This window comes from Lepisma saccharinum, chromosome 2 (genome assembly GCF_977018435.1).
Source record: "Lepisma saccharinum chromosome 2, izLepSacc3.1, whole genome shotgun sequence".
Classification (NCBI taxonomy): Eukaryota; Metazoa; Arthropoda; class Insecta; order Zygentoma; family Lepismatidae; genus Lepisma; species Lepisma saccharinum.
In genome coordinates this window covers 25,740,248-25,767,806 of record NC_139230.1, presented here as the reverse complement: position 1 = coordinate 25,767,806, position 27,559 = coordinate 25,740,248, and the positions used below count along the sequence as shown (strand labels likewise).

General features: G+C 38.6%; 1 protein-coding gene across 4 annotated transcripts in view; it reads left to right on the top strand.

Moving 5' to 3' along the window:
• The first annotated feature begins 2,184 nt into the window (after positions 1–2,184).
• Positions 2,185–27,559, top strand: part of LOC145983961 (obscurin-like) — a 76,793-nt gene continuing 51,418 nt past the window's right edge. For 2 of the 4 annotated variants that reach the window (XM_083117182.1, XM_083117180.1), the window contains exon 1: positions 2,187–2,812. In XM_083117182.1, coding sequence (XP_082973308.1) covers positions 2,758–2,812 — 55 coding nt within the window. In that variant the 5' untranslated portion in view covers positions 2,187–2,757. Of the gene's footprint in view, positions 2,813–27,559 lie in introns of all 4 variants that reach the window. The other 2 variants (XM_083117181.1, XM_083117179.1) reach the window with 2 other exon arrangements.

Genomic DNA, 27,559 nt, shown 5'->3' with positions numbered 1-27,559 from the left:
TTATGCTGACTTTTTTTTATATTAATATCAAAAATCAAATATGTTCATACGAACAGTAATTGTACTCAGTGTTTTATTATTCAGTAGTTATTTAAATGCAAGATATTTTGCGTCGCAATTATTGTTGGCCCAAATTTAATACATGTACACTCCTGTTCAGATAAAGTGGCACATTCTTAAACTGTCCAACCTAATAAAAAAAAGTGCCACTTTATGTGAACAGAAGTGTACGTTCAAGGTAAAAAAAAAAGGTAAAGGGCTCCCCTGTGCTTAGCACCACCACACCATGAAGGCGTATAGGGGGTGTGGGGGTAACGCCCGTGTACGTTCGCGGACAATTTTTGAATTGTAAGACATCCACTGAAAGGAAGCTCTGATTTAGGGAGCTTTGGGGGACTACAGCCCCGAGATTTCTTCTGTGAAGGGGTCTTCAGTGGGGTAAGAAGTGCAATGGAAAGGACCTCAAAGTGGAAAAGATATTTGAAATGTGGCATAACTTGGTCTAAAACTTACAACTAAAATTGCATATAAGAGGAAGGGGACGCTCAGATTGATGTTAGCCCCGGGCCTCCAAATATAAAACCGGACCTGATGGAAAGTCTACCGGGTTGTTACAGCTCAGGGAGTGCCCATGGCTGTACGCATATGAAGGAGAGCAACTATTGCCTGAATGAAACTCGTCTCAATCGAGCTGAAATTGTAAAAACTGTTTAAATGAAAGTTGTATCCGTAAAGGAGGTACTGCCCCCCCCCCCCTTTGTAGTTGTAACGTCGTCGCCTTGTAATCAAGGGATCCCGGGTTTGATACTCAGTGGAGGCACATAGTGGTTCGGATCTCACTCTAAACTGTAGGTCCAGTCCCGATTAGCATATCTGTGCATAAAGTGGACTTAAAACAAAAACTCAAAATTCAAATGTAGAATATGTGCATAACGTAAAAACTGGCAATACGAAAATTTCGATGGGAACAATTGGAAATAACACGACAGGCCATAGTTGATAATACTGCATGTGGTTCCAGTCGCGAACACCTTACTTCTCTTGCAATTATTCTAATATCCTATATCTCCAAAAGGAAGAATGAATGAACGAAAATTGTGGGTGCGTAAGCACTTGGGCTATTTGCTACAGCCACATAACACAATCTACCAAGACTAAAATCAACACGTGTCTCTGAGGACTAAAATCTTACCAGGTTAAAAGCTGAGGCTGTAAAGGGACCCTCGGCGATTAAGGACAAAACACAGCCAACAGAGGATTATATTGACTGTAGTTCCAGTCGCCAAAGCCTTGATGGATATCTTCAAATTAAAAACTCCCATTAATTCCCAGTTCTGTTAGTTGCGATCATTTTTACATAGCATATGATTGTCTGAAGTATGTTCTCCTTTGATGCCTATTCGCTCTATTCAAGGAATCTACCTCACTTTCGAGATATACGTAGATCACTACGCATCCACGGAACAATAAGACACTGAACACAAAAACATACGGGAAGGACAAGCTATACGTAATTGTGCCATGGTATTACATGTAGAAATAATATTGATTCGAGACTTGGTAGTCTCGGTCTCGTCTCGATTTATGAACATCAGTCTCGTTCACGCCTCGGTCTGGAAGCTCTCGTCTGGAAATATATTGTTTAAACATGTACAGCCTGCAACCTAACAACTTTCGCAGTGTATGGAGGTCACTAAGGCAAATCACTTTCTTTAAATATTTTCAGTTTGACGTCCCATTTCGACGCTGCGAACCCTCGAAATATTCTGAACATATGCCACCACACAACACAGGCCACTGTGAATATTTCCCACCTCCCGGTGGAGACACATAGTGGTTCGGATCCCACTTTAAACTGTAGATCCATTGCCGATTAGCCTTACTGTGCATAAAGTGGACTTAAAACACTAAATCAACCAATCAATCAACAACCTCCTCCTCCATTCTCCAAATTGAAAATTTCGGATGAAACCCATAGCGTTGACTATGATTTCGCAGAGTATGTTGACACACCAGTTACAAATATCCAATACATCGTCACATCGCATCAACCACAAGAAAGAAGGTATCAACAATCGTTCAATCTCCTGTTAAAAAAGAAACTCGCATTGCAGATTGGCTGAGCTCAATCGCACATACTCCCACGTCTTTCGGAATCGCAGCGGCACATTCTCCCACACAAAAGTCAACACGTCGACGTCGCATACGTAATGAACGGCCTCGAAGAATCCTTTCAGGTATTCACTGCGTTATCCGGAGAGTAATTCGGTAGCTGATACTTCATCTCCTCGCCCAGAAAGAGCTCATCTGGATTTACCATTGTTGTACAAATCTTCCGGCCGGCAGAAGGGCGTGGACCAACTTCCTGCTATTCAGCAAGTATTGCAAGAGCGTTCATTCGTGTCCCCAGTACCTGTCGCGGCGGCAGAAGAGAAACAGCCACAGTTCCAAAACGCTGCGTCCTTCAGATATCTTTTAGGGCTCTTGCGCCTCAGATGCGTCATCGCTGTAACCTGCGGGTTGGGAATAAAGTGGCTGTCCGGAAGGTCAACACCGAAGGAAGCGGCTAATGAGAGACTCACATGCCGTCTGTGGCTTCCCACGTTCAGTAAGGACTCCGAGGGGAAACTGAAATCGCTCGCAACAGTTTACTGTGCATTGTTGTACCTGGCAGCATCCCATCGGGAGCTGGGTGTGAAGGATCGGGTGTTTCTGTGATGTTTATCTGGGACATGAGGAGCTAGAGCTTTTGAAGACATGGAGAAGGTATTGGCGTTAGTGTTGTTCGCTTGCATCGCATCGTCAGCTACAGGTAAGTTTTCGGCTTTTTCTCTTAAGACTTACCGTATGCAACTGGAGTACTGGTGTCGTAAACTCTGATTATCGTAACTTTAAACTAGAGTATATGTAGATCGCAGAAAAAATGCCATTTTGTGTGTGTCTGTGCATACATATACTCACAACACGCAAGTATTTTAATATTTTGTGCTTCCCGTGTAATGCAGACAAGATTGGTACATGTGTGTGAGCACATTCTACAAATGTATACCTATGTTTTGTTCCATAATGGAGTATTTTAAACCGTTCCTCTACGCTTTCTTTTAACGTAGTTCAATTTTTCATCCTTAAAATGTTAAACCCGAACTTTGTTTTTTAGGAAATTGAGAAACGCAACAAGTGCAGGATTATTTCAGATGTTCTTATTCTTCCCTGCCCATTTCCTGTTCTCAAATCTTCGCCACTACTTGTTGCAATAACGAGAAGTGAATTCGGCCTGCTCCTCCTAGAGGAGAGATTAAATAACACTCACATTGATAATGTTTACTTGTTTGCTTAAAAGTATTATAACTTTATGCCACATAGTTTTGTTTCTCATGTAGTAGTAACAGTGGTACACTCCACCGCTGCAAAAATCGTTGCTACTACCATAACACATTATGATATTGGTATACCGTTACCGGCAAACTTCCAATCTAGTCGATTGCTTCGAAAATCTCTTACTTTTCTACAAGTTGGATAAAACAGGGTTTATCACAAATAAAAAAATGTTTATGAACAAGCATATCGGTTATTGCTTATCCATCCCACACGAGGGTGGTAACATTCTTACATTTGCTTCTTTTTCACATCCCAACTTAGTTATTTGGTACTATGAGTGATTAGAAATTACTAATACTGCAGAGGTGGTATATACTATGTAGTCCGAGGTTATATATTTTATATACAGCGCTGAGCACTCGCCCTATTCGCTCAATCGAAGATGGCATTGTTACAATAATTTTCTGATAACAGAAGTAAACCAACAGAAATGACCCTAACGCAAGTAAAATCATTAAGCAACAGGGATATCTTAGCAATAAATTGTGCATATCCTACAATTATTACGGCAGTCGCATAAATCTGTTTTTACTTGGAGACTAGGCTTCTTGCAAATCCGGTTCCTCATCGCACGCTTGAACTATTGCGTGTTTCTTTACCAGGAATCACGTTCATATGTGAAAGTCACCAGGAATGTAAGAAGGGATCTTGCGTATGAGATCGAATCACCTAGAAGTTCATTGGCAAAACTACGCCAGCAATAATAATAATCATTCAGCTTTCATAGTGCGTAGATGCGACAGAGTAAGTATGTCGCTTGTAAATTTCAAACAGGTCCACCTTGATTCCTCCAAGGAACCAGCATTTCGGTAAGGACATCGGATGGCCAAGCGTCCCGCTTCAAGGCAAGTGAAATGAATCACCTCTTCTCATTAGCGTTGCAGACGACGTTCGAGCCGCCAGATTTTGTAACTTTATAAGCGCTAAAGAAGTGAGTCAGTCAGTGTATGTAGAAACAACAAACCGGAAATAGTTAATATGTTTGACGCACCGCCATTGTCCCTGTGCCCACCAGCAATCGAAGAAGGGTGTTGGAAGAAGGAATGCTGGCGCACACCTCAAAGCCCCATGCGTGCTAGAAGACAGTGTTTACAAAAGAGGCGAGGTGTTCTTTCAGCACACGTAGGCACTATTTATCATCGCAGTTAAGTGCGTAGCCTTGGGTGTAAATATTGGCAAATTTAATACGTACGATAGTAAGAGCCGGCTCCCGTGACGGAGTGGTTAGTACAGAACTCTGGACGTTAGAGATCCCGGGTTCGAATCCCAGACTGAATATGGGTGTTTGAGAGTGTGTCTACATCAATTGCATCGTATCATCACTCCTCCTCATCGCGATTAGCCAAACTGGCAGAAATGCGAAGTAAAATAAGCCTAATCAATCAATTTATTGTAAGAACTCAACAGGTTGAGCCCAATAAAGTGCTTCAATATTACATTTTTTATTGTGGACATAATACAATTAAATTAAAAACTACTTTATTGGCGGTGTCAGCAATGGCCTTTGTAAGTTTACAGAGTGCCATCGCAACTTCATCAATGGTTTTGTTTTTACTGAAGATTATGTTAAAAGAATTGCACGCTTTCCACAACGAAGTTGATACAGCTTATATATTCTCACCCTACGACAATGAAATGTACTAATGTTTGGAGCGTGTCTTAGAAACGGAAACACTAAAGTCATAACAAATGTATGCGAACACACATTGTAACGCTGATTATTTTGCAAAGACCAAATTATTTTCGTGTCGTCGGAATGCTATTTCACTCAGGTTGTACTGCGAAAGTAGATTGATGTATGGATCCATATCCGTCAGTAGATACCGTTCACCTAGGCAACTGCCTAGGTTCCCTGAAGCTTAAATCCAAGAAACTTTTCCTCGAGTACCATATAATCGCTGGGTGATTTCGCCACAGATAGGCTGTCATGGCAAACAATGTACCTGCTTCCCACATGCTTTCTTCACACGCATCTGAATAGAAAATTTTACTATGTGAATAGGTTTCTGCCCTGGCATACATAATGCTCCAGAATCTCTTGCAAGAAAATAAGTGCAGATACTGTCAATGACTTGAATGACGAAGTTGTGCGAACGCTATTGAAATCTCATGTTGAATTGATGAAAGAGAACAAAACGCTAGAAATTCCACTGCCTTATTCAGGATTGGAAATCCAGGACCCCTGACCTGGTAGAGTGCTACGCCAGCTACTCGGCCATGGGAGTTGGCTTATACAAAATCTCTCAGCTTTAAAATCCTGTCATCACAGAAATATTCTGTAGTTTTAGTTACGAATTAATCTTACAAATAATACTTGATGTGACAGCTAGGTTTTCCCCGATATCGCAATGCTTCTGATCACCCTTCAAACTGTAGATGCACTACCGATTAACCTATTTAAAACTATGTCCTTTTGCCTGTATAAACTTCGGTTTTTTTTTTATATTTACTCTCTGTAAGAGTAAATATCATGGGGATCTGCTACACTATCTCAGAAAACATTCGAACTACAGAAATTGAATGCACTAAAATGAAAGACTTGACAAATACCAAATATTACCACACAGAGCAAACCCAATTGCCTTCTTTCGCTCTGTCTCTTTCTGTGTCTATCACACAAACTCACTCTGTCTGTGTGTGTATCACACAAACACTTTTTGGTGGTGATCATTGCGCCCTACGACTCCAGAAGTCCCGAGTTCGAATCCCGGCCTGGGAATTGGTGCTCTTTGTGAGTGTCCTGTCATCATATCACTCAGCGAAGTAAGATACACCAAATCAATCATACATCAAGCTATAGAGGAAGTCACTGAACGATAATCCCTCCTCGTTTATTCAGCGACTGTCGATGAACATGAATAACTTAAATATCTTCTTTCTAAGTTAAATTCAAAGTAATTTACAGGGTTACGTTAAGAAACAATGAATTTCACTTAACCCCACAAGAAAAGAATCACCTGTCATAAGTGCGTATTTTTATGTTACTCCACTCGGGGATAACTCGAAAGGCCCGAATGAGCTATGCACCTTAGTCGATTGATTGAGTTGGTATTTTAAGTCCACTTTATGAACACTAAGGCTAATCGAGACTGGACCTACAGTTCAAAATGGGATCCGAACCACTATATGTGCCTCCACCGGGTATCGCCTTGATTACAAGGCGACGACGCTACCACTGCGCCATCGGGGAGGCCCGCACCTTAGTGGAATCTTTAATCTTTTCTGTACAGGGTTACGGGAGAGAAAGGTTACAAATATGAGCAGTGATGAATTCAGGGGGCGACCCCTGGGGGAATCCCTCGGAAATTAACCCCCCCCCTCCAGAAAATACCTGGCAGAGAATTCGACAATAGCTAAGAAATTTGGCAACCATGTTCACTCTTCCTTTCATTCATTTTAATTTAACGTAAAATGTCATTTTTTTCGGCAGTAATAAGCACTGATTTAGTCTTCTCTATAATTAATAGTCAGAATAATGAACGAATTTAAATTATCGTCCGTTGTTAACTGCTAAATTAAGAAATAGGATGGATCGGGATACGCTTCAAGCTTGTGTGAAAGTGTCAACTGAGAAGGGCGAGGAGCCCAGAAAGTTTCATTGATGATGTCATCCACAGACATGTTGTAGAAAGTCTTAGTTTGCTGTAAATGTAAATTATTGCATGCTATATTGTTTTATTGATTCTCATAATATCATTTTTAAAATGATAGATGTGATAAATGTGGCCCTAACCCCACATCCCCTATATGCCTTCATGGCGTGGGGCAAAGCACAGAAGATGAAGCATACGATAAACCTGTCACTCTGAAATGCCTGAGACCCAGTGCCTACCGACTGGCCACGGATAGGAGACAAATTTAGTTCAACAACTTATTCTTTTCCTCTTCCATTGTTTGCAGGAATTAATGTAACAAAGGATGAACATTTGTATCACAGCAGAAACTAGTAGATTACTTTTTTACTTTTTTTTTAAAATAATAGATATTATATTAAAATTTTACATAATTACATATGTCAGAAGCAAGGGGCAATTTGTTTTATCGGTAATGTAGTTTGATGCCTATGACACCCCCTCCGGAAAGTTTGATGTCCCCCTTGGAGGAAAGTGGCTGGATTCAACACAGTGGGTCATACCAAAGTAACAAGAATATGCAATGAGATTGTAGCTTTTGCGATGTAAGACGTTATTATTACAGTAAAATCAATTGTTAAGAGGAACAAACAATAACAATAATCTCTATGTGGAAATGAACGTTGCGGGAAGATTATTGTCCTTGAAGGAAGCACTGGGAAGTCTGCCTCCCAGCGTACATACATTGCTGCCCCTGGAAATTAAACTTACTTTAATGAACTACACATGGACGTCCGGAAGGGGGGACAAGTGGGGCTACGCCCCCATGTAAAATGAAAGTCAACCAAAAATTACATATTTCACACATATTATTTCATTTCAGCCAGAATAATAGGCTATATGTTAATTATTGCATGAAAATAATTTCAAATTGAAGCAATATTTTTTGAGGGAACAACATTATTATTGGAGGAAATGTACCTTGTTTGTCCCCCCTGGAAAAATACCTTGCTTGCCCCTCCCTAGAAAAAATCCTGGCGACGTCCTCAACTACATAGGATTTCACGGGACCAGACGAGTCCCCCGCTAAAGTGACTCACTACATACGAAGGTCGGCCGAGCACTGGGCAAAGATGGAAATTTGCGGTAGCTGTCGTAAAACCTACAAATTCAGTTTTCCTGTATTAAACGTCATTTAATGATATTATAAGTAATAATATCCGCGAATAGAGAAATACATTATGGTAGGTCCGGCTCCTGGATCTCATAGGATGCTTCGCCACTGTATCATTCAACTCAAAGTTTGTAGTTTAAAATATTGCCACTAGATGGCAGTCGCCGAAGTTTTGTTGGTGCGTTTGATACGAATGGTTTTGCGGTAAAGTTTCCTTCTGATAAACAATTCTTCAAAATTTTTATTCACAATAACAATTCTGAAAGGAATTATGTTTGTTATGGCTATTGTTTTAAAAATTGTTTCAAAGATGATAACGCAAATTCAAGAGCTCATGTGTAATCTATACATATTATAGAAAGTACTAGTATGTTAACACATACGAATCACTAATCTTAATAAGAAATGGACCATGCAATATAAAAAAGCACTTAGACCCTCTAAAATGATGAAAACACCACTTACAATGAAATCACTTACAGAAGTGAGGACATAACCCTCTCAACGGGATAACACCTGCGCGTAAAAAAAAAAAAAAAAAAAAAAAAACAGTGCGCAGTTAGAGATCGGGTTGTTCATTGAACTCTCCAGCCTAACTATTGCCTATTTTTGAGGGAGCAGGAAAAGATTTATTATCCATTTTTCCTTGACTCATCTCACCCAACAGGTTAATAGGTGCCGGGACTTGCCCCGAGTTGATATTTTCCTGTAGATGAGGCCTTGCTCGAGAAAAGATTTACTATCCAAAATCATCCAATCAACACTACAGTTCAAATGGAATTGTGAGATAATTTTCAACGGTTAATTTTTGCATGGAGACAAATGTGCATCCCTAAATTAAGCAAATAATAACAATCCAAACATTTAAACAAGTGAGAAAGCTGAAGTAGAAACATCTGGTTGCAGGTTGACAATTACGTACTTGTGTTTCCTCAGTTGCAGACGCAATACACACCCATAGCCACAGACACTTTCCATTAATTCTTAACACACATCAAATTACACAGTTTTCATAGAGTCAAGAGCTGAACCAGCACGATACTCGACTTTACAAATTCAAATTTATGCATTGCGTATTTAGAGAATTCGTTAATTTACTGGACAATCCAGCCTAACCATTGTCTATTTTGGGGGAGCAGGAAAATTTCAATCCTTGACTGATCTGCCACTTTTGGCTAATTGCGAAGAGTGATGATACCATGAAATTGACGAAGGGACACTCGCAAGGAACATCCATGCCCATGCCGATATTCAAACCGGCACCCCTTGCGTAGGACGCTGTGATAACCACTCCTTCACGAAGGCTGGCTATAAAGTCCTTGCCTTGACCAGTGTCAGATCTAAAAATCTTGGACCTCCCGCAAAATATTACCAAAGGCCCCCTCTACACACACACACACATAAGCTGGGTACAATTGGTCATGATAGAAACAGGTTAGGCTTAGGGGGAACCATATTGGTGTGTTACAAGCGGACGTCCGCCATATTGGTGGCCGCCATATTGAATTCAACTCAAAATTGTTAAATGGGAAGAAGGTGATGTGACACTGTTTTCTCACACCTGGAAAATGATATATTTGATACGATCATGCAGTCACAACTTTTTCCTGATTAAAGGTAGGTTGAAGAAACCTTCACCACTGGATCATTCCACATCAAATCAACGCAAAAAAAACTAAGATTTTGTCACCCACCATCTCAGATTTCGACGACATTTGGTATACACCCTTCCTTTAGGGTTGAAAGAAACCCTCTAATTTTTTGTCACTATCTCAAACGGTTTTCATTTTACAGCACTTTGAAATGTAAATAAATCAGTGTTGTCTGTCACTCTTGAGACCCTCGACACAAGATACCCTTGCTTACATTATATTTCTTTTCTCCTTAACCAATGATCAGATATCTTTGAAATTTTACACAAAGTTCAATGAAATAATGAGGATTTCAGAAAAAAAAAATACATCAGTACGCGTGATTTGCGACACAAGTGGGTTAAGAACGTAACAGGGAGGGAAATAATGGAAGTGGTAGAAGATAGAAGAGGAATCATAAGTGAGATAGTGCAACGAGTGGGGAGATATTTGTGGGAAGTGAGAAAACGACGAGGAAAGGCGATAGCGGATACCGATAAGAGCGAAGAAACCGCACAAAGTGACCTTAGCTTATAATATGTGTACTGTGGAACCAGCATTGTGCAAAATGTTTGTTTGTTTTGGTTTCATATTTTCAAACATATGTCAATGTACATAAACATGTAGTGCGTACAGCCAACGGCTCGCACAAAGAATTTTAAATGAAAAGATGTGTAAGGCTGTGTGTCAAATATTTTCTGCTGAAACTTTGGATGTATATATTTCCTCTAAAAAAATTATAGCTCTAATATTTCATTGCTTACCTACTAAAAAAATATATCCTGCAAATTGATTTCCCTTCAAAATTGAATATCAGTCAGTTTTGACCCTAAATTTCAGCCATTTACATTAGATGTGGTGGAAATAGATACGGAACATAAAATGTAGCCTGAAAACAATGTTTTTTACCCCAGATTTCTGTAAGTTTTCTTAGCTGAGTTATCATAATTATCGCAACTGTTTGCATAGGCCAAAAATGTTGCAAGTCATGAAACGAAAATGGCCGCCATTTTCAAACGAAGTCTAGTTTTAGATTGATTGATTGATTTAGTTTATTTTACTTCTCGTTTTGTGCCCTGAAATTTTAGGCAATGCCCAAAAAACGTCAAATTTTCGTTAGAAGGAATTAAAAAAAAACAATTATTTTTTGTAAGAAAGAGCATGTCTTTGCAATGATTTCCAACATCAAAAGCTTTTGGTTCCATCATACTCACATGATGAAAAATTCACATTTTCGTAACCTAGTTTTCCCACCACAAATATTAGGCTACAAGTCCGTTATTAGTCTTTTTATAGGCATTTGTAAAATTTTTTGAGTACTGATGTATTTTTTTTCTGAAATACTTATTATTTCATTGAACTTTGTGTAAAATTTCAAAGAGATCTGATCATTGGTTAAGGAGAAAAGAAATAAAATGTAAGCAGGCACGTATCTAGAAATATGTTTCGAGGGGGGGGAGGTCCGAACAGTGTGTCTCAGGAGTAATAGTAATAATAATAATGTTTAATTTAAAATAATTATATTAAATCAAATTAATACTAATTACAATACATAAATTAATATTATATTATTATTACACGAATAGGTAAAACGCCTGTATAAGAATAGGGCATATTCATTACGTAGTTTATCTGTAGTTAAGATCGGAATAATTTACGTAAAAGCAAGTGGCCTGGCAATGATGAAAAATGATGTCAAATAGATGAATAATTGAATATTTATGGAATAACAAAAATTATGATACATGTAGTTGGAGAAAAGTAAGTTTCGGATTAATATTTTATGCATATTATTTTGAGTAGTAGTGTACATAAATCTTCTTTGTAATATCATTCAAAGCCGTATGATCCCAATATAATCCTTGCCTTCTAAAAGGTTTAGAGGAAATCAATAACCATCGATTATGCAACAAATGCTAATGTTTTCATTACTTAATTTTAGTACTTGGTAAGTCCTTCCTGTCCTTTAAAGCCGTATGATCCCAATATAACCCTTGTTTTCCGATAAGTTCAGAGGAAATTATACAACAAAGGCTAAACGAATAATTTTTCATTATTTAATTTTAGTACTTGATAAGTCTTTCGGGGGGGGGGGGTCCGGAACCCCTGGACCCCCCCTAAATACGTCCTTGAATGTAAGCAAGGGTATCTTGTGTCGAGAGTCTCAAGAGTGACAGACAATACTGATTTAATGACATTTCAAAGTGCAGTAAAATGAAAACCGTTTGAGATAGTGAAAAAAATTAGAGGGTTTCTATCAACCATAAAGGAGGGGTGTATATCAAATTTCATCGAAATCTGAGATGGTGGTTGACATACCTCGTTGAAATGACGTGGAATGACCCCACTGCATTTCTCGTGAAATTCTACGCTCATTTGATTCTAGTCTGGCTGCCACGCGGGAAACCCGGGGTGGGTGATCTAAGGTCGGAATTTTTCCGGCTTTGTCCCCGCATAAAACGGTTCTAGGCCCCACCCAGCCTCAAATCAAATGTTACCCTGGAGGGTAAAGGCTGCCGCAGCTTGGTGCTGATCACATCACCTCCAAGATGGCCGGCATTGAAAATATGTGGGGGACTACCCCCACATACCCTAAATGTACATTCATTACACGGTGCTATACGGACAGGGAACTTTAACTTTACCTTTGCCCGTATATATTGTATTCGTTCCTGTATCCCTGAGTAACTACGTTTATTTGTTTTACATACGCATGTACGAACCCTCTACTATGTCAATGGCTGAGGGCCCCCTAAAGGCTTAACTGTCTCCGGGTCCCCTCGCATTGCGGGGTTTTGCGGCTTCTAGATCCGGCACTGGCCTTGACTCATTCTTGCCCAACACGTCGGTAGGTAGCAGGGCTTTCCCTGTGTTGATAATCCTGAAGATGAGACCTGTTCGAAGATTTTGTGGCTCTTGAGTCTTTATAGCGCTAAATGTCGCTGCGAGGTTGCTGTTTTGTAGCAAAGATAGACAAATACATTTATACTTTCTGGAAGAGTAGTGGTGGACTTAATTATTTGTTTCCTAATTGCTCCATACAGCAATGAAGAATTTACAATAGGAAACCACCTTCAGGATTAAATAATTTATAATGTTCATTGCTGTTGCTGTTGATTATATTTATGTCTATTGCACATGTCTACTGCACTACAATTGAGTAGGAGGGCACCAGGTGGCAATGGTGTGCAGTGACATTTTGAACTAGGCAAGCGACCGAACATTGTTCCATTCCACACATATCATCATGATATCACTTCACATGTGCATGCAGGAGCGGCCCAAGATAAAATTTTCAACCGGGCGCTCGTAATTTCTACCCTGCCCCCCCCCACCCAATTTTACTACCCTGGTCCTCCTACTTCCTACCTTCCTCCATCAAAAAATTGACCATTACAATTGTAATGACGAAAAATAATAGCCTCATTTTAGAATACTTTAAGTGTTACTGTTAAAGAATACGATTTTGCAGATGTCATAATATGACATAAATGCAACACCTATATGTTAAGCAGAAGTAACTTCAATAAATTCTTGTACAACAATATATCCAACTCTTCTAAAAACAAATAGCCACTCTCCCGGTGGAGGTACATGCTGGTTCGGATCCCACTTTAAACTATGGGTCCAGATCCGATTAGCCTTACTGTGCATAAAGTGAACTTAAAAAATAAACTCAGATAAACACAAAATAGCCACGCTTATGTAATCAGAAATAAGGCTTTGGTGCTAATCATTGGCGGTTTGGTGCCGCCGCGTCGCCCTGCCATTAAGCCGCCCCTTTGTGCAAGTTCGAACTTGCAATACAAAGTATTTAAAAGTCCATTTAAAAACCATTGCAATAGTGTAGTTTTATTTCTTAATGAGGTCAAATATTTCCAAAAACACCCCCACTCAGTAGAAAGGTGGTCATCGGAATCCAGGGTAGTAAAAAATTCAAAGGTAATACAGAATTTTGTACGTGATAATTATATTATTATATTGTTTGTGAAAATATATTTTTAAAAAAACCTGGGGGTGCCACGGTGAGTTCATCCGTTTTTCTGGAGGGGAAGGGCGTTGTCATACCCTTTAAACGCATGGGAATGCCATCCCGCCAGATATTTTTTATGACCCCCCCCCCCTCCAAACTTTGGTTATGAACAGGCCCGGATTTCCCAATAGGCCTCATAGGCCCGGGCCTAGAGCGGAACTTTGGTAGGGGCGGAAACAGTGGCGCAACCACAGGGGGGCAGGGGGCATTGCCCCCAACCTTGGACGGAAATTAATTCTAGGGGGCAAGGGGGCAAACATTGACGGTCAAGTGTACTTGCAGGGGGCAATTACCGCCCACAACTTCAAATTTTATGCAAATAAAAATACTTTCCGTAAAATTTTCTTGTTCGCTTCGCTCGCAATACCTGCTTTTCTTAGTCTTATCAAGTTCAGAACCGTAGCTAGGGGCTGCGGGAGTCGGCCCTGGGTGCCGAACGATCTAAATGAAATTATGTTTTTAAATTGATTGATTGATTTGTGGTTTTAAGTCCACTTTACACACAGAAAGGCAAATCGGGACTGGTCCTACAGTTTAAAGTGGGATCCGAACCACTGTGCCATGTGCCTCCACCAGGTATGGAACCCGGAACTCCTTGATCACAAGGCGACGATGTTACCATTACGCCATCGGGGAGGCACAAAAGTTGTAAAAGAGAGAATGCGTTGGCATCCCGTGAAATTACAGCAATAATTAATTATTGTTTAATTAATAATTTAACAGGGTGCAAATACAATCAATATTGATTTCAGCCTGCAAAAAAATTGGACCCAAAAATTTTCTTGCTCGCTTCGCTCGCGATTTCTCATTCTTCTCTGTAATACATTGTAAATTGACAAGAGAAATAACACTTGTCTTAATCGATTCTGTTTTCAATGCATGAACAATTGTTTTGAGGAAAGGGAGCGTGCACATTTGAGAGACAATTTATGTAATTTTTGCTGTTGGTTTATTGGGAGATGGATGAATTGGTTGTGTAATATATTTAAATAATATATGTTGTATATAATATGTATTAAAGAAATTTTGAATACGCTCCACGTTGCATGTACGTGAAACATAAAGTGCATGAAAGTTATACATGTTAATATAAAAAAGAATTATATTTAGAATGCATTTAGCAAGCATTTTCTGTCTTCCAAAAAAGAGTTTGTGTGCTTGTTTTCCATTATTAATGTCAAATTGAACGTGTTGAAAAAATAATCCAAATCTTTTGTTCGAACACAAATGCTTAATCACAAACTTCTACACCCTTTGTGCATAATTTACGAGGGTAATAACATCTTTGATACTAATACTACTACTACTACTAATAATAATAATAATAATGCTTGTTCCGGGTTCGAATCATGGATGTTTGTGAGTGTCCATTCATCAATTTCATCATCCCCACTTCGCAAATTAGACAAAAGTGGCACAAGAAGCGATGTAAGATAGAGCAAATCAATAACAACAATATTATTATTATTATTAACATTAATATTATTATTATTATTATTATTATTATTGGTACGTTCATTCTGGTACTTGCCCCCCCCCCCCGACAAAAATTCGTGGTTGCGCCTCTGGGCGGCACGATTGTTTGTTTCAAATTTATGAGGAATACCTAATTCTCGGATTGCCTCTTTTTTCCTCCGGACACACGAATGGAATGACTTAATGTAGTTGTATTGTAAATATAAGTTAACGAAGAATATTTCTTAAGAGAGAGAGGCTAACAGGGCTTGGAACTAGTTTACGAATTTGTTGTTTTAATTACAGACATTGTTGTTTTGAATGTACAGTATTATGTTAAGCCCGGTCGGCGATTGCGGCAAGAACGTCAAGCCTGCCGCTTGCATATCAAAAGCATGCGATTCTCGTTGAATTGTTCAGAATTAATCTGTCGGTGCAAGCATTACAAGCGGACGTCCGCCATATTGGTGGCCGCCATATTGAATTCAACTCAAAATTGTTAAATGGGAAGAAGGTGATGTGACACTGTTTTCTCACACCTGGAAAATGATATATTTGATACGATCATGCAGTCACAACTTTTTCCTGATTAAAGGTAGGTTGAAGAAACCTTCACCACTGGATCATTCCACATCAAATCAACGCAAAAAAAACTAAGATTTTGTCACCCACCATCTCAGATTTCGACGACATTTGGTATACACCCTTCCTTTAGGGTTGAAAGAAACCCTCTAATTTTTTGTCACTATCTCAAACGGTTTTCATTTTACAGCACTTTGAAATGTAAATAAATCAGTGTTGTCTGTCACTCTTGAGACCCTCGACACAAGATACCCTTGCTTACATTATATTTCTTTTCTCCTTAACCAATGATCAGATATCTTTGAAATTTTACACAAAGTTCAATGAAATAATGAGGATTTCAGAAAAAAAAAATACATCAGTACGCGTGATTTGCGACACAAGTGGGTTAAGAACGTAACAGGGAGGGAAATAATGGAAGTGGTAGAAGATAGAAGAGGAATCATAAGTGAGATAGTGCAACGAGTGGGGAGATATTTGTGGGAAGTGAGAAAACGACGAGGAAAGGCGATAGCGGATACCGATAAGAGCGAAGAAACCGCACAAAGTGACCTTAGCTTATAATACGTGTACTGTGGAACCAGCATTGTGCAAAATGTTTGTTTGTTTTGGTTTCATATTTTCAAACATATGTCAATGTACATAAACATGTAGTGCGTACAGCCAACGGCTCGCACAAAGAATTTTAAATGAAAAGATGTGTAAGGCTGTGTGTCAAATATTTTCTGCTGAAACTTTGGATGTATATATTTCCTCTAAAAAAATTATAGCTCTGATATTTCATTGCTTACCTACTGAAAAAGTATATCCTGCAAATTGATTTCCCTTCAAAATTGAATATCAGTCAGTTTTGACCCTAAATTTCAGCCATTTGCATTAGATGTGGTGGAAATAGATACGGAACATAAAATGTAGCCTGAAAACAATGTTTTTTACCCCAGATTTCTGTAAGTTTTCTTAGCTGAGTTATCATAATTATCGCAACTGTTTGCATAGGCCAAAAATGTTGCAAGTCATGAAACAAAAATGGCCGCCATTTTCAAACGAAGTCTAGTTTTAGATTGATTGATTGATTTAGTTTATTTTACTTCTCGTTTTGTGCCCTGAAATTTTAGGCAATGCCCAAAAAACGTCAAATTTTCGTTAGAAGGAATTAAAAAAAAACAATTATTTTTTGTAAGAAAGAGCATGTCTTTGCAATGATTTCCAACATCAAAAGCTTTTGGTTCCATCATACTCACATGATGAAAATTCACATTTTCGTAACCTAGTTTTCCCACCACAAATATTAGGCTACAAGTCCGTTATTAGTCTTTTTATAGGCATTTGTAAAATTTTTTGAGTACTGATGTATTTTTTTTCTGAAATACTTATTATTTCATTGAACTTTGTGTAAAATTTCAAAGAGATCTGATCATTGGTTAAGGAGAAAAGAAATAAAATGTAAGCAGGCACGTATCTAGAAATATGTTTCGAGGGGGGGGAGGTCCGAACAGTGTGTCTCAGGAGTAATAGTAATAATAATAATGTTTAATTTAAAATAATTATATTAAATCAAATTAATACTAATTACAATACATAAATTAATATTATATTATTATTACACGAATAGGTAAAACGCCTGTATAAGAATAGGGCATATTCATTACGTAGTTTATCTGTAGTTAAGATCGGAATAATTTACGTAAAAGCAAGTGGCCTGGCAATGATGAAAAATGATGTCAAATAGATGAATAATTGAATATTTATGGAATAACAAAAATTATGATACATGTAGTTGGAGAAAAGTAAGTTTCGGATTAATATTTTATGCATATTATTTTGAGTAGTAGTGTACATAAATCTTCTTTGTAATATCATTCAAAGCCGTATGATCCCAATATAATCCTTGCCTTCTAAAAGGTTTAGAGGAAATCAATAACCATCGATTATGCAACAAATGCTAATGTTTTCATTACTTAATTTTAGTACTTGGTAAGTCCTTCCTGTCCTTTAAAGCCGTATGATCCCAATATAACCCTTGTTTTCCGATAAGTTCAGAGGAAATTATACAACAAAGGCTAAACGAATAATTTTTCATTATTTAATTTTAGTACTTGATAAGTCTTTCGGGGGGGGTCCGGAACCCCTGGACCCCCCCTAAATACGTCCTTGAATGTAAGCAAGGGTATCTTGTGTCGAGAGTCTCAAGAGTGACAGACAATACTGATTTAATGACATTTCAAAGTGCAGTAAAATGAAAACCGTTTGAGATAGTGAAAAAAATTAGAGGGTTTCTATCAACCATAAAGGAGGGGTGTATATCAAATTTCATCGAAATCTGAGATGGTGGTTGACATACCTCGTTGAAATGACGTGGAATGACCCCACTGCATTTCTCGTGAAATTCTACGCTCATTTGATTCTAGTCTGGCTGCCACGCGGGAAACCCGGGGTGGGTGATCTAAGGTCGGAATTTTTCCGGCTTTGTCCCCGCATAAAACGGTTCTAGGCCCCACCCAGCCTCAAATCAAATGTTACCCTGGAGGGTAAAGGCTGCCGCAGCTTGGTGCTGATCACATCACCTCCAAGATGGCCGGCATTGAAAATATGTGGGGGGACTACCCCCACATACCCTAAATGTACATTCATTACACGGTGCTATACGGACAGGGAACTTTAACTTTACCTTTGCCCGTATATATTGTATTCGTTCCTGTATCCCTGAGTAACTACGTTTATTTGTTTTACATACGCATGTACGAACCCTCTACTATGTCAATGGCTGAGGGCCCCCTAAAGGCTTAACTGTCTCCGGGTCCCCTCGCATTGCGGGGTTTTGCGGCTTCTAGATCCGGCACTGGCCTTGACTCATTCTTGCCCAACACGTCGGTAGGTAGCAGGGCTTTCCCTGTGTTGATAATCCTGAAGATGAGACCTGTTCGAAGATTTTGTGGCTCTTGAGTCTTTATAGCGCTAAATGTCGCTGCGAGGTTGCTGTTTTGTAGCAAAGATAGACAAATACATTTATACTTTCTGGAAGAGTAGTGGTGGACTTAATTATTTGTTTCCTAATTGCTCCATACAGCAATGAAGAATTTACAATAGGAAACCACCTTCAGGATTAAATAATTTATAATGTTCATTGCTGTTGCTGTTGATTATATTTATGTCTATTGCACATGTCTACTCCACTACAATTGAAAGAGTAGGAGGACACCAGGTGGCAATGGTGTGCAGTGACATTTGGAACTAGGCAAGCGACCGAACATTGTTCCATTCCACACATATCATCATGATATCACTTCACATGTGCATGCAGGAGCGGCCCAAGATAAAATTTTCAACCGGGCGCTCGTAATTTCTACCCTGCCCCCCCCCCCCCACCCAATTTTACTACCCTGGTCCTCCTACTTCCTACCTTCCTCCATCAAAAAATTGACCATTACAATTGTAATGACGAAAAATAATAGCCTCATTTTAGAATACTTTAAGTGTTACTGTTAAAGAATACGATTTTGCAGATGTCATAATATGACATAAATGCAACACCTATATGTTAAGCAGAAGTAACTTCAATAAATTCTTGTACAACAATATATCCAACTCTTCTAAAAACAAATAGCCACTCTCCCGGTGGAGGTACAGTCTTGGACACAGCTGGCTTGTAACGACCCTATTGAAGAAGCAGTGAAGCAAGCCATGCATGTCTGACCACCAAGCGCCTTGTGACTAGACAACCCAAACAGCATTGCAATTTTGCGGCTTGTATACCAGTCACGGGTATACATCTCTGTAAATTGAGTAGTGATGCCAAAGAGAAATACGAGATGAAGATTGTCGATCGTAATGTCTCGTGTTCTCGACATGGAATAATACTCGGTCCACGTTACGTTCCATTATTTAATGTTGTTTGGGAATCCTTGCATTACAGTAAATTCCATATTTTACAATTATATTAATGCTTTGAACGAAAATAATACCCAGAAAAACATCGAACACACGTTCACACCATTCTTCTCACACACATGCACGTGAAAACAAACACACAAAGCTAAGTTTTAACTTCCAAGTGAATGTCCAAATAACAGTAAATGGAGAAGCACGATGTGCGAAACATGGGATTTTTCACAGAAAGAATGCGTCTATTTGTGACATACGTGGTTTCTATTAATAGACAATGAAACAATTATGAGAGAAATTAACATGCATTTTCGTCTTCAGGTGCTGAGGAAGGAAACAGACTGACTGGAAAAAAAGAAAGCATGGTGCTATTGATAGGCTGTTGGTTAGCGTACAGAGCTTTCATCAGTGAGGTCTAGGTTTGATCCCCACCAAGGACATTTATTTTTATTCTTTTCTATTAGTGAAGAAGTATGTAATGTTGTTTTCTAGGCTTTTTGACGAAAGGATACGCATCAAATTTGTTCGTTTAATATGTATTTTCATTCTTCTAATAAGTTCTCTTTCGCAATGGGATATAGAGATTCTCTATCTAGGCGATGGATATCTTCTCAATGGTTACGTAGCTGCGATTCTCCAGTCCCTTACACCCACTTGTCTTATTTATTTACTTCATTTCATATCTAACGAAAACACACAGATATAGTTAGAACAAGAAACACACCTCGCGTCAAAGGTTCCAGACTCGAGTTCTGGCTTTTTTTTTTTTTTGCGAGGGTGATTATTCTTGTGTGCCTGTTTATCATCTTTGTCAAAAAAATATTCCTCATTATTGCCGTGATTAACCTAGGGAGAGACCAATGCGACTGAAATAACAAAAGTACAGAAAATGCAAGACACATCTGCCTAGGCATGTTATACCTTGGGAATTAGCAATCTGAAAATTAACTTGCGTTTCAGTCCACTACTTGCGAAAGAGTTTCGTGTTGTCTCGTTTGGAGTGTTGGTTATCGTGTCGGACAAGCATGCGGGCAACCCGAGTTCGAGCCCAGCGGATGGCAAGTTTTTTTTTTTTTTGTCTAATTTCATCCAAACTTATTTATAAAACTGAAGTTTCTGCAAAACCTTTTGAATTGCATGCCACTTCGTATGTTGGTAATCTGAAAGCATCAAAGATGAAAATTTGATGTTTCGAAGCGACGATGTATTTGTGCATGTGTTGAAAAAACGCAGTTATTTATTAACGAAAAACATGCAGCCACGTGATCATTGAGAACGCTTCCTAGTTGTCAGTGCTAATATGGCAGTAACTACAGTCTGTCAACACACATCAACTTTCACGTTTCCCGTAAAATGATTACCTTTCCACGTTTCAAAATCATGAGTGCTGTCTAAAGCAATACTTTGATACTTGCGTTTGCATGTTCGAATCTAAAGTAATACGAAACTTTTTTCCCAACAAATGACATTCAAACCTTTAATAATATAACCCACAGCGCTACAGCCCTTGAAGGGCCTTGGCTTACCTACCGACTGCTGGTTTCCCTCCCACACTGTTCCTCCGTCACCTAGTATCGCGTGGAGGTCTTAGACCAGTATTGGGATGATCAGCCCGACGAACCCCCAGCCGTTGTTGTAGGTCTTCTCGACCGGGTTACGCTCACTCACTCGGAGCTTCCCAATTTCCTCACGATGGTGGGTTGCCACCGGCCCTATACGTAGGCCGAATAAATTCCGACCAGAGCCGGATTCGAACCTACGCCGTCCCAGCGAACGATCTCAAGACGAGTGAACGCCTTAACCCGCCGCTCGACTACGGAGGAGGACTTCAAACCATTAAAAACTGTTTGAAATGTGATACTGATATCATATATAGAAAGAATAAAAATGGAGAATTTCGCTTAATACAACTTATAAATAGGGACCGGAAGTTGATGAAATGTCATTTTTTTTTCTGACATCTCGGACGCGATGTCCATTAAATATACACAATATTACACTTCATCTAGAACCCAAAAAAGGTAATTTTAAAGTGCATTTTTTTGCATTTGTTGCCATTTGTCAGGTTTTAGGTCATTTTCCCGGATTTTCGGCATTTACCCTTCATTTTTTGCAATATTCGGTATATTGTTTCATCATATTTTGTCACTTCTTTAATTTTGGTAATATTCTTGAATCTTTTCACCAAGGTATATATATCTCGCAGGGTTGCAATTTACGAGCATAAGAAATGCTGAACTGGTGACAGTCTTTGTTGTGTCGGGGGAAACCACCAGGTGCCCGTCTGGGGCAAACTCAGATTTAAGATCAGAAAAGGAGAGGCTTGAAATACCATAGCTAGACCCCGTTTGCACTGAAAATCCTCGTTGCATATTTTAATTGAATGTGCATGTGCTATCATTTGGTGCCCTTTTTTTAAAAGCAAGATTGCATTTTGTTTAATTTCATTTTCATTTCAATTTTTAAACTGAAACTAACAAATTTGATGGTCATTTCTTGCATTTTACGTCATTTTTTCCCCATTTTTAGGATATTCTATAGGTCATATACCTATATTTTTTAGGTCATCAACTTCCGCTCCCTACTTATAAATATATTAAATTATGTGGATACCTGATGTGAAACGTACGATGCACGATCAGAGAGCCTGAATGTTGCATTGAAAACTGCAGAGAACAATGACTGACTTATGAACAGTGAAAGGTTTTTCCATGCTCCAATGGGATTTTATTTATAACTATAAATAAACAAGAGAGAAGGACACAGGTGGGTATGATGAACTAAATTGTAATCTAAAAGTTTTAATTGAAGAAACAAAACACGTTCGCGGTTAAAAATAGAGCATTCAATTTCAGACACATTACACTAACTGAAAGAGTATTTTCAAAATTAATAGTATCCTCGTTCTTCACCTTTTTCTCAGTTGTGACACATGTCAATTTCCTCTATATTATCTGTATTCTCATTGGGACAAACACCCACATCCATGCCCGAACCGAGTATTGGTAATATCGCACGCTAGCCAACAATTCCAGAGGAAAAGTTTGATACGCGGTTTAGTGGTTCCAAGTGGTTAAAATCCCACTTTAAATTATAGATCCAGTTTTCTTACTGTGCATAAAGTGGACTTAAAAAGAAGGAAAAAATCGAGGAAAAGCTCTTGAAGGTTTTGATGAGTTCCAAGTGCCTTTATGAGGCGAAGCTATTACATGATTTTCAAGTGGTCAAGTGGCCCCGTGGTAGCGGATAAGTTTCACGTACAGAAGGCTTTGAGTTCGATTCCCGTTCTATTGCCCTAGTTTTTTTATATAACTCTAGCTACTAATTATTGCATTTTATTTAATAATTTATTTGAGTAAAAGTTAAATACATTTTTACTTTATTTTTGGGTGGAAATCTTTACTTTACTGTTTTAAATTTTATTTGTGAAAATTATTTTTTGCGATAGTTTTTTCCACATATCTCATCATTTTACAAACATACTCAACAAAATGTTATGCCTGGCGAAAAGTATACATTTATTTCGAGAAAATGATCCAGAAATACATATAATATTATTCACAAGAAATTATCGTAATCGTTTGGAAAACAAAATTCAACAATTCGCACAGCAAATAAAATAAGAATGTTCGCAATAAATAAATTCAAATATACAGTCGCTCGAGTTAAGAAAAAAAATTGGAGGCAATCAAAGGGGAATCGAACCCAGTATCTCCTGCGTGTCAAACTTACACGCTACCAACCCACCACCTGGTCTTCTGTCAGTCGGACAATCTAATCGTCTTATGAGTAACGCTTGCTAAGTTTCTAATCTTTGAAGCACTTGTAATTGTTGTTGTGTGTCACGGAGTTATGTTTACTGCAACATTTGAGCACACAATCCAAACATACGTAAATTTTATACACAGAAAACATGGGTTTTCTGCACATAATTACGGAGCATGCGCTCTGTCAAGGACTAGAAGGAACCTCGCAAAAGTTACTGAAGCTTGTCTTCGGTGCTGACAGTTGGCCCCGGAGTCACGTGGTCTATCTCGTTATCAGTCGACATGACCTTGAGCCTGCAGAACCAGCACACTGAAGTGAAAGAAGGTATTTTACGTGATTTGTAAACTGGAAGAAAACATGCCACGCGTTACAACAGACAGAGGTTTGTCTTCAGCTTTGGGACAGACAAACCACACTAGGCATACAGACAGAGTATAATGTAAGATAAAAGGAAATTATTTCTCCGTCTCCTCACACTGACAATTCTATTGCCTTTTTTTTTGGAGGTATTTGGCCACAGAAACGGGATTATATTATTGAAGTCGTATCTCGTGTGATGGCTTGGTTCAGTATGCTGATCAGGTTTTGTGACAAAAGCAGGACGAGCTACACAAGAACAGTAATTGTCTATCTTTTATATCTGCTTCCTTCATCATCCGGTATAAGGCAGACAAGAACATACCACAAATATGTAAGAGAACTATTGCTAATTTGGTAACTTGTCTTGCAATTGAATTTCTGTCATGAACAGCTGCAAAGAAACAAAGGCTTTCCTTTTAAAGGATTACACTGAATAATTGTTATTTGATTAGGATACTGAAATGACTTCAGTATTTACATGCAGTACACAAGAGATTCTAAACACACTCTAAAACATACTACTGTTCATTTCAACGTATTATTTCAACAATCAAGACACAAAATCAAGGGCATGCTCAAGAAAAATTATGTTTCTTTGATTATCAAGTGCATTACGTGGTTAACATCAAGTTTGGATTTGCCGGTTATCCAAATATTATTAATTTTGAAAATACTCTTTCAGTTAGTGTAATGTGCCTGAAATTGAATGCTCTATTTTTAACCGCGAACGTGTTTTGTTTCTTCAATTAAAACTTTTAGATTACAATTTAGTTCATCATACCCACCTGTGTCCTTCTCTCTTGTTTATTTATAGTTATAAATAAAATCCCATTGGAGCATGGAAAAACCTTTCACTGTTCATAAGTCAGTCATTGTTCTCTGCAGTTTTCAATGCAACATTCAGGCTCTCTGATCGTGCATCGTACGTTTCACATCAGGTATCCACATAATTTAATATATTTATAAGTAGGGAGCGGAAGTTGATGACCTAAAAAATATAGGTATATGACCTATAGAATATCCTAAAAATGGGGAAAAAATGACGTAAAATGCAAGAAATGACCATCAAATTTGTTAGTTTCAGTTTAAAAATTGAAATGAAAATGAAATTAAACAAAATGCAATCTTGCTTTTAAAAAAAGGGCACCAAATGATAGCACATGCACATTCAATTAAAATATGCAACGAGGATTTTCAGTGCAAACGGGGTCTAGCTATGGTATTTCAAGCCTCTCCTTTTCTGATCTTAAATCTGAGTTTGCCCCAGACGGGCACCTGGTGGTTTCCCCCGACACAACAAAGACTGTCACCAGTTCAGCATTTCTTATGCTCGTAAATTGCAACCCTGCGAGATATATATACCTTGGTGAAAAGATTCAAGAATATTACCAAAATTAAAGAAGTGACAAAATATGATGAAACAATATACCGAATATTGCAAAAAATGAAGGGTAAATGCCGAAAATCCGGGAAAATGACCTAAAACCTGACAAATGGCAACAAATGCAAAAAAATGCACTTTAAAATTACCTTTTTTGGGTTCTAGATGAAGTGTAATATTGTGTATATTTAATGGACATCGCGTCCGAGATGTCAGAAAAAAAAATGACATTTCATCAACTTCCGGTCCCTATTTATAAGTTGTATTAAGCGAAATTCTCCATTTTTATTCTTTCTATATATGATATCAGTATCACATTTCAAACAGTTTTTAATGGTTTGAAGTCCTCCTCCGTAGTCGAGCGGCGGGTTAAGGCGTTCACTCGTCTTGAGATCGTTCGCTGGGACGGCGTAGGTTCGAATCCGGCTCTGGTCGGAATTTATTCGGCCTACGTATAGGGCCGGTGGCAACCCACCATCGTGAGGAAATTGGGAAGCTCCGAGTGAGTGAGCGTAACCCGGTCGAGAAGACCTACAACAACGGCTGGGGGTTCGTCGGGCTGATCATCCCAATACTGGTCTAAGACCTCCACGCGATACTAGGTGACGGAGGAACAGTGTGGGAGGGAAACCAGCAGTCGGTAGGTAAGCCAAGGCCCTTCAAGGGCTGTAGCGCTGTGGGTTATATTATTAAAGGTTTGAATGTCATTTGTTGGGAAAAAAGTTTCGTATTACTTTAGATTCGAACATGCAAACGCAAGTATCAAAGTATTGCTTTAGACAGCACTCATGATTTTGAAACGTGGAAAGGTAATCATTTTACGGGAAACGTGAAAGTTGATGTGTGTTGACAGACTGTAGTTACTGCCATATTAGCACTGACAACTAGGAAGCGTTCTCAATGATCACGTGGCTGCATGTTTTTCGTTAATAAATAACTGCGTTTTTTCAACACATGCACAAATACATCGTCGCTTCGAAACATCAAATTTTCATCTTTGATGCTTTCAGATTACCAACATACGAAGTGGCATGCAATTCAAAAGGTTTTGCAGAAACTTCAGTTTTATAAATAAGTTTGGATGAAATTAGACAAAAAAAAAAAAACTTGCCATCCGCTGGGCTCGAACTCGGGTTGCCCGCATGCTTGTCCGACACGATAACCAACACTCCAAACGAGACAACACGAAACTCTTTCGCAAGTAGTGGACTGAAACGCAAGTTAATTTTCAGATTGCTAATTCCCAAGGTATAACATGCCTAGGCAGATGTGTCTTGCATTTTCTGTACTTTTGTTATTTCAGTCGCATTGGTCTCTCCCTAGGTTAATCACGGCAATAATGAGGAATATTTTTTTGACAAAGATGATTAACAGGCACACAAGAATAATCACCCTCGCAAAAAAAAAAAAAGCCAGAACTAGAGTCTGGAATCTTTGACGCGAGGTGTGTTTCTTGTTCTAACTATATCTGTGTGTTTTCGTTAGATATGAAATGAAGTAAATAAATAAGACAAGTGGGTGTAAGGGACTGGAGAATCGCAGCTACGTAACCATTGAGAAGATATCCATCGCCTAGATAGAGAATCTCTATATCCCATTGCGAAAGAGAACTTATTAGAAGAATGAAAATACATATTAAACGAACAAATTTGATGCGTATCCTTTCGTCAAAAAGCCTAGAAAACAACATTACATACTTCTTCACTAATAGAAAAGAATAAAAATAAATGTCCTTGGTGGGGATCGAACCTAGACCTCACTGATGAAAGCTCTGTACGCTAACCAACAGCCTATCAATAGCACCATGCTTTCTTTTTTTCCAGTCAGTCTGTTTCCTTCCTCAGCACCTGAAGACGAAAATGCATGTTAATTTCTCTCATAATTGTTTCATTGTCTATTAATAGAAACCACGTATGTCACAAATAGACGCATTCTTTCTGTGAAAAATCCCATGTTTCGCACATCGTGCTTCTCCATTTACTGTTATTTGGACATTCACTTGGAAGTTAAAACTTAGCTTTGTGTGTTTGTTTTCACGTGCATGTGTGTGAGAAGAATGATGTGAACGTGTGTTCGATGTTTTTCTGGGCATTATTTTCGTTCAAAGCATTAATATAATTGTAAAATATGGAATTTACTGTAATGCAAGGATTGAAAATATAAACCTAGTCCGTCAGGTTCATTCCCAAACAACATTAAATAATGGAACGTAACGTGGACCGTGTATTATTCCATGTCGAGAACACGAGACATTACGATCGACATTCTTCATCTCGTATTTCTCTTTGGCATCACTACTCAATTTACAGAGATGTATACCCGTGACTGGTATACAAGCCGCAA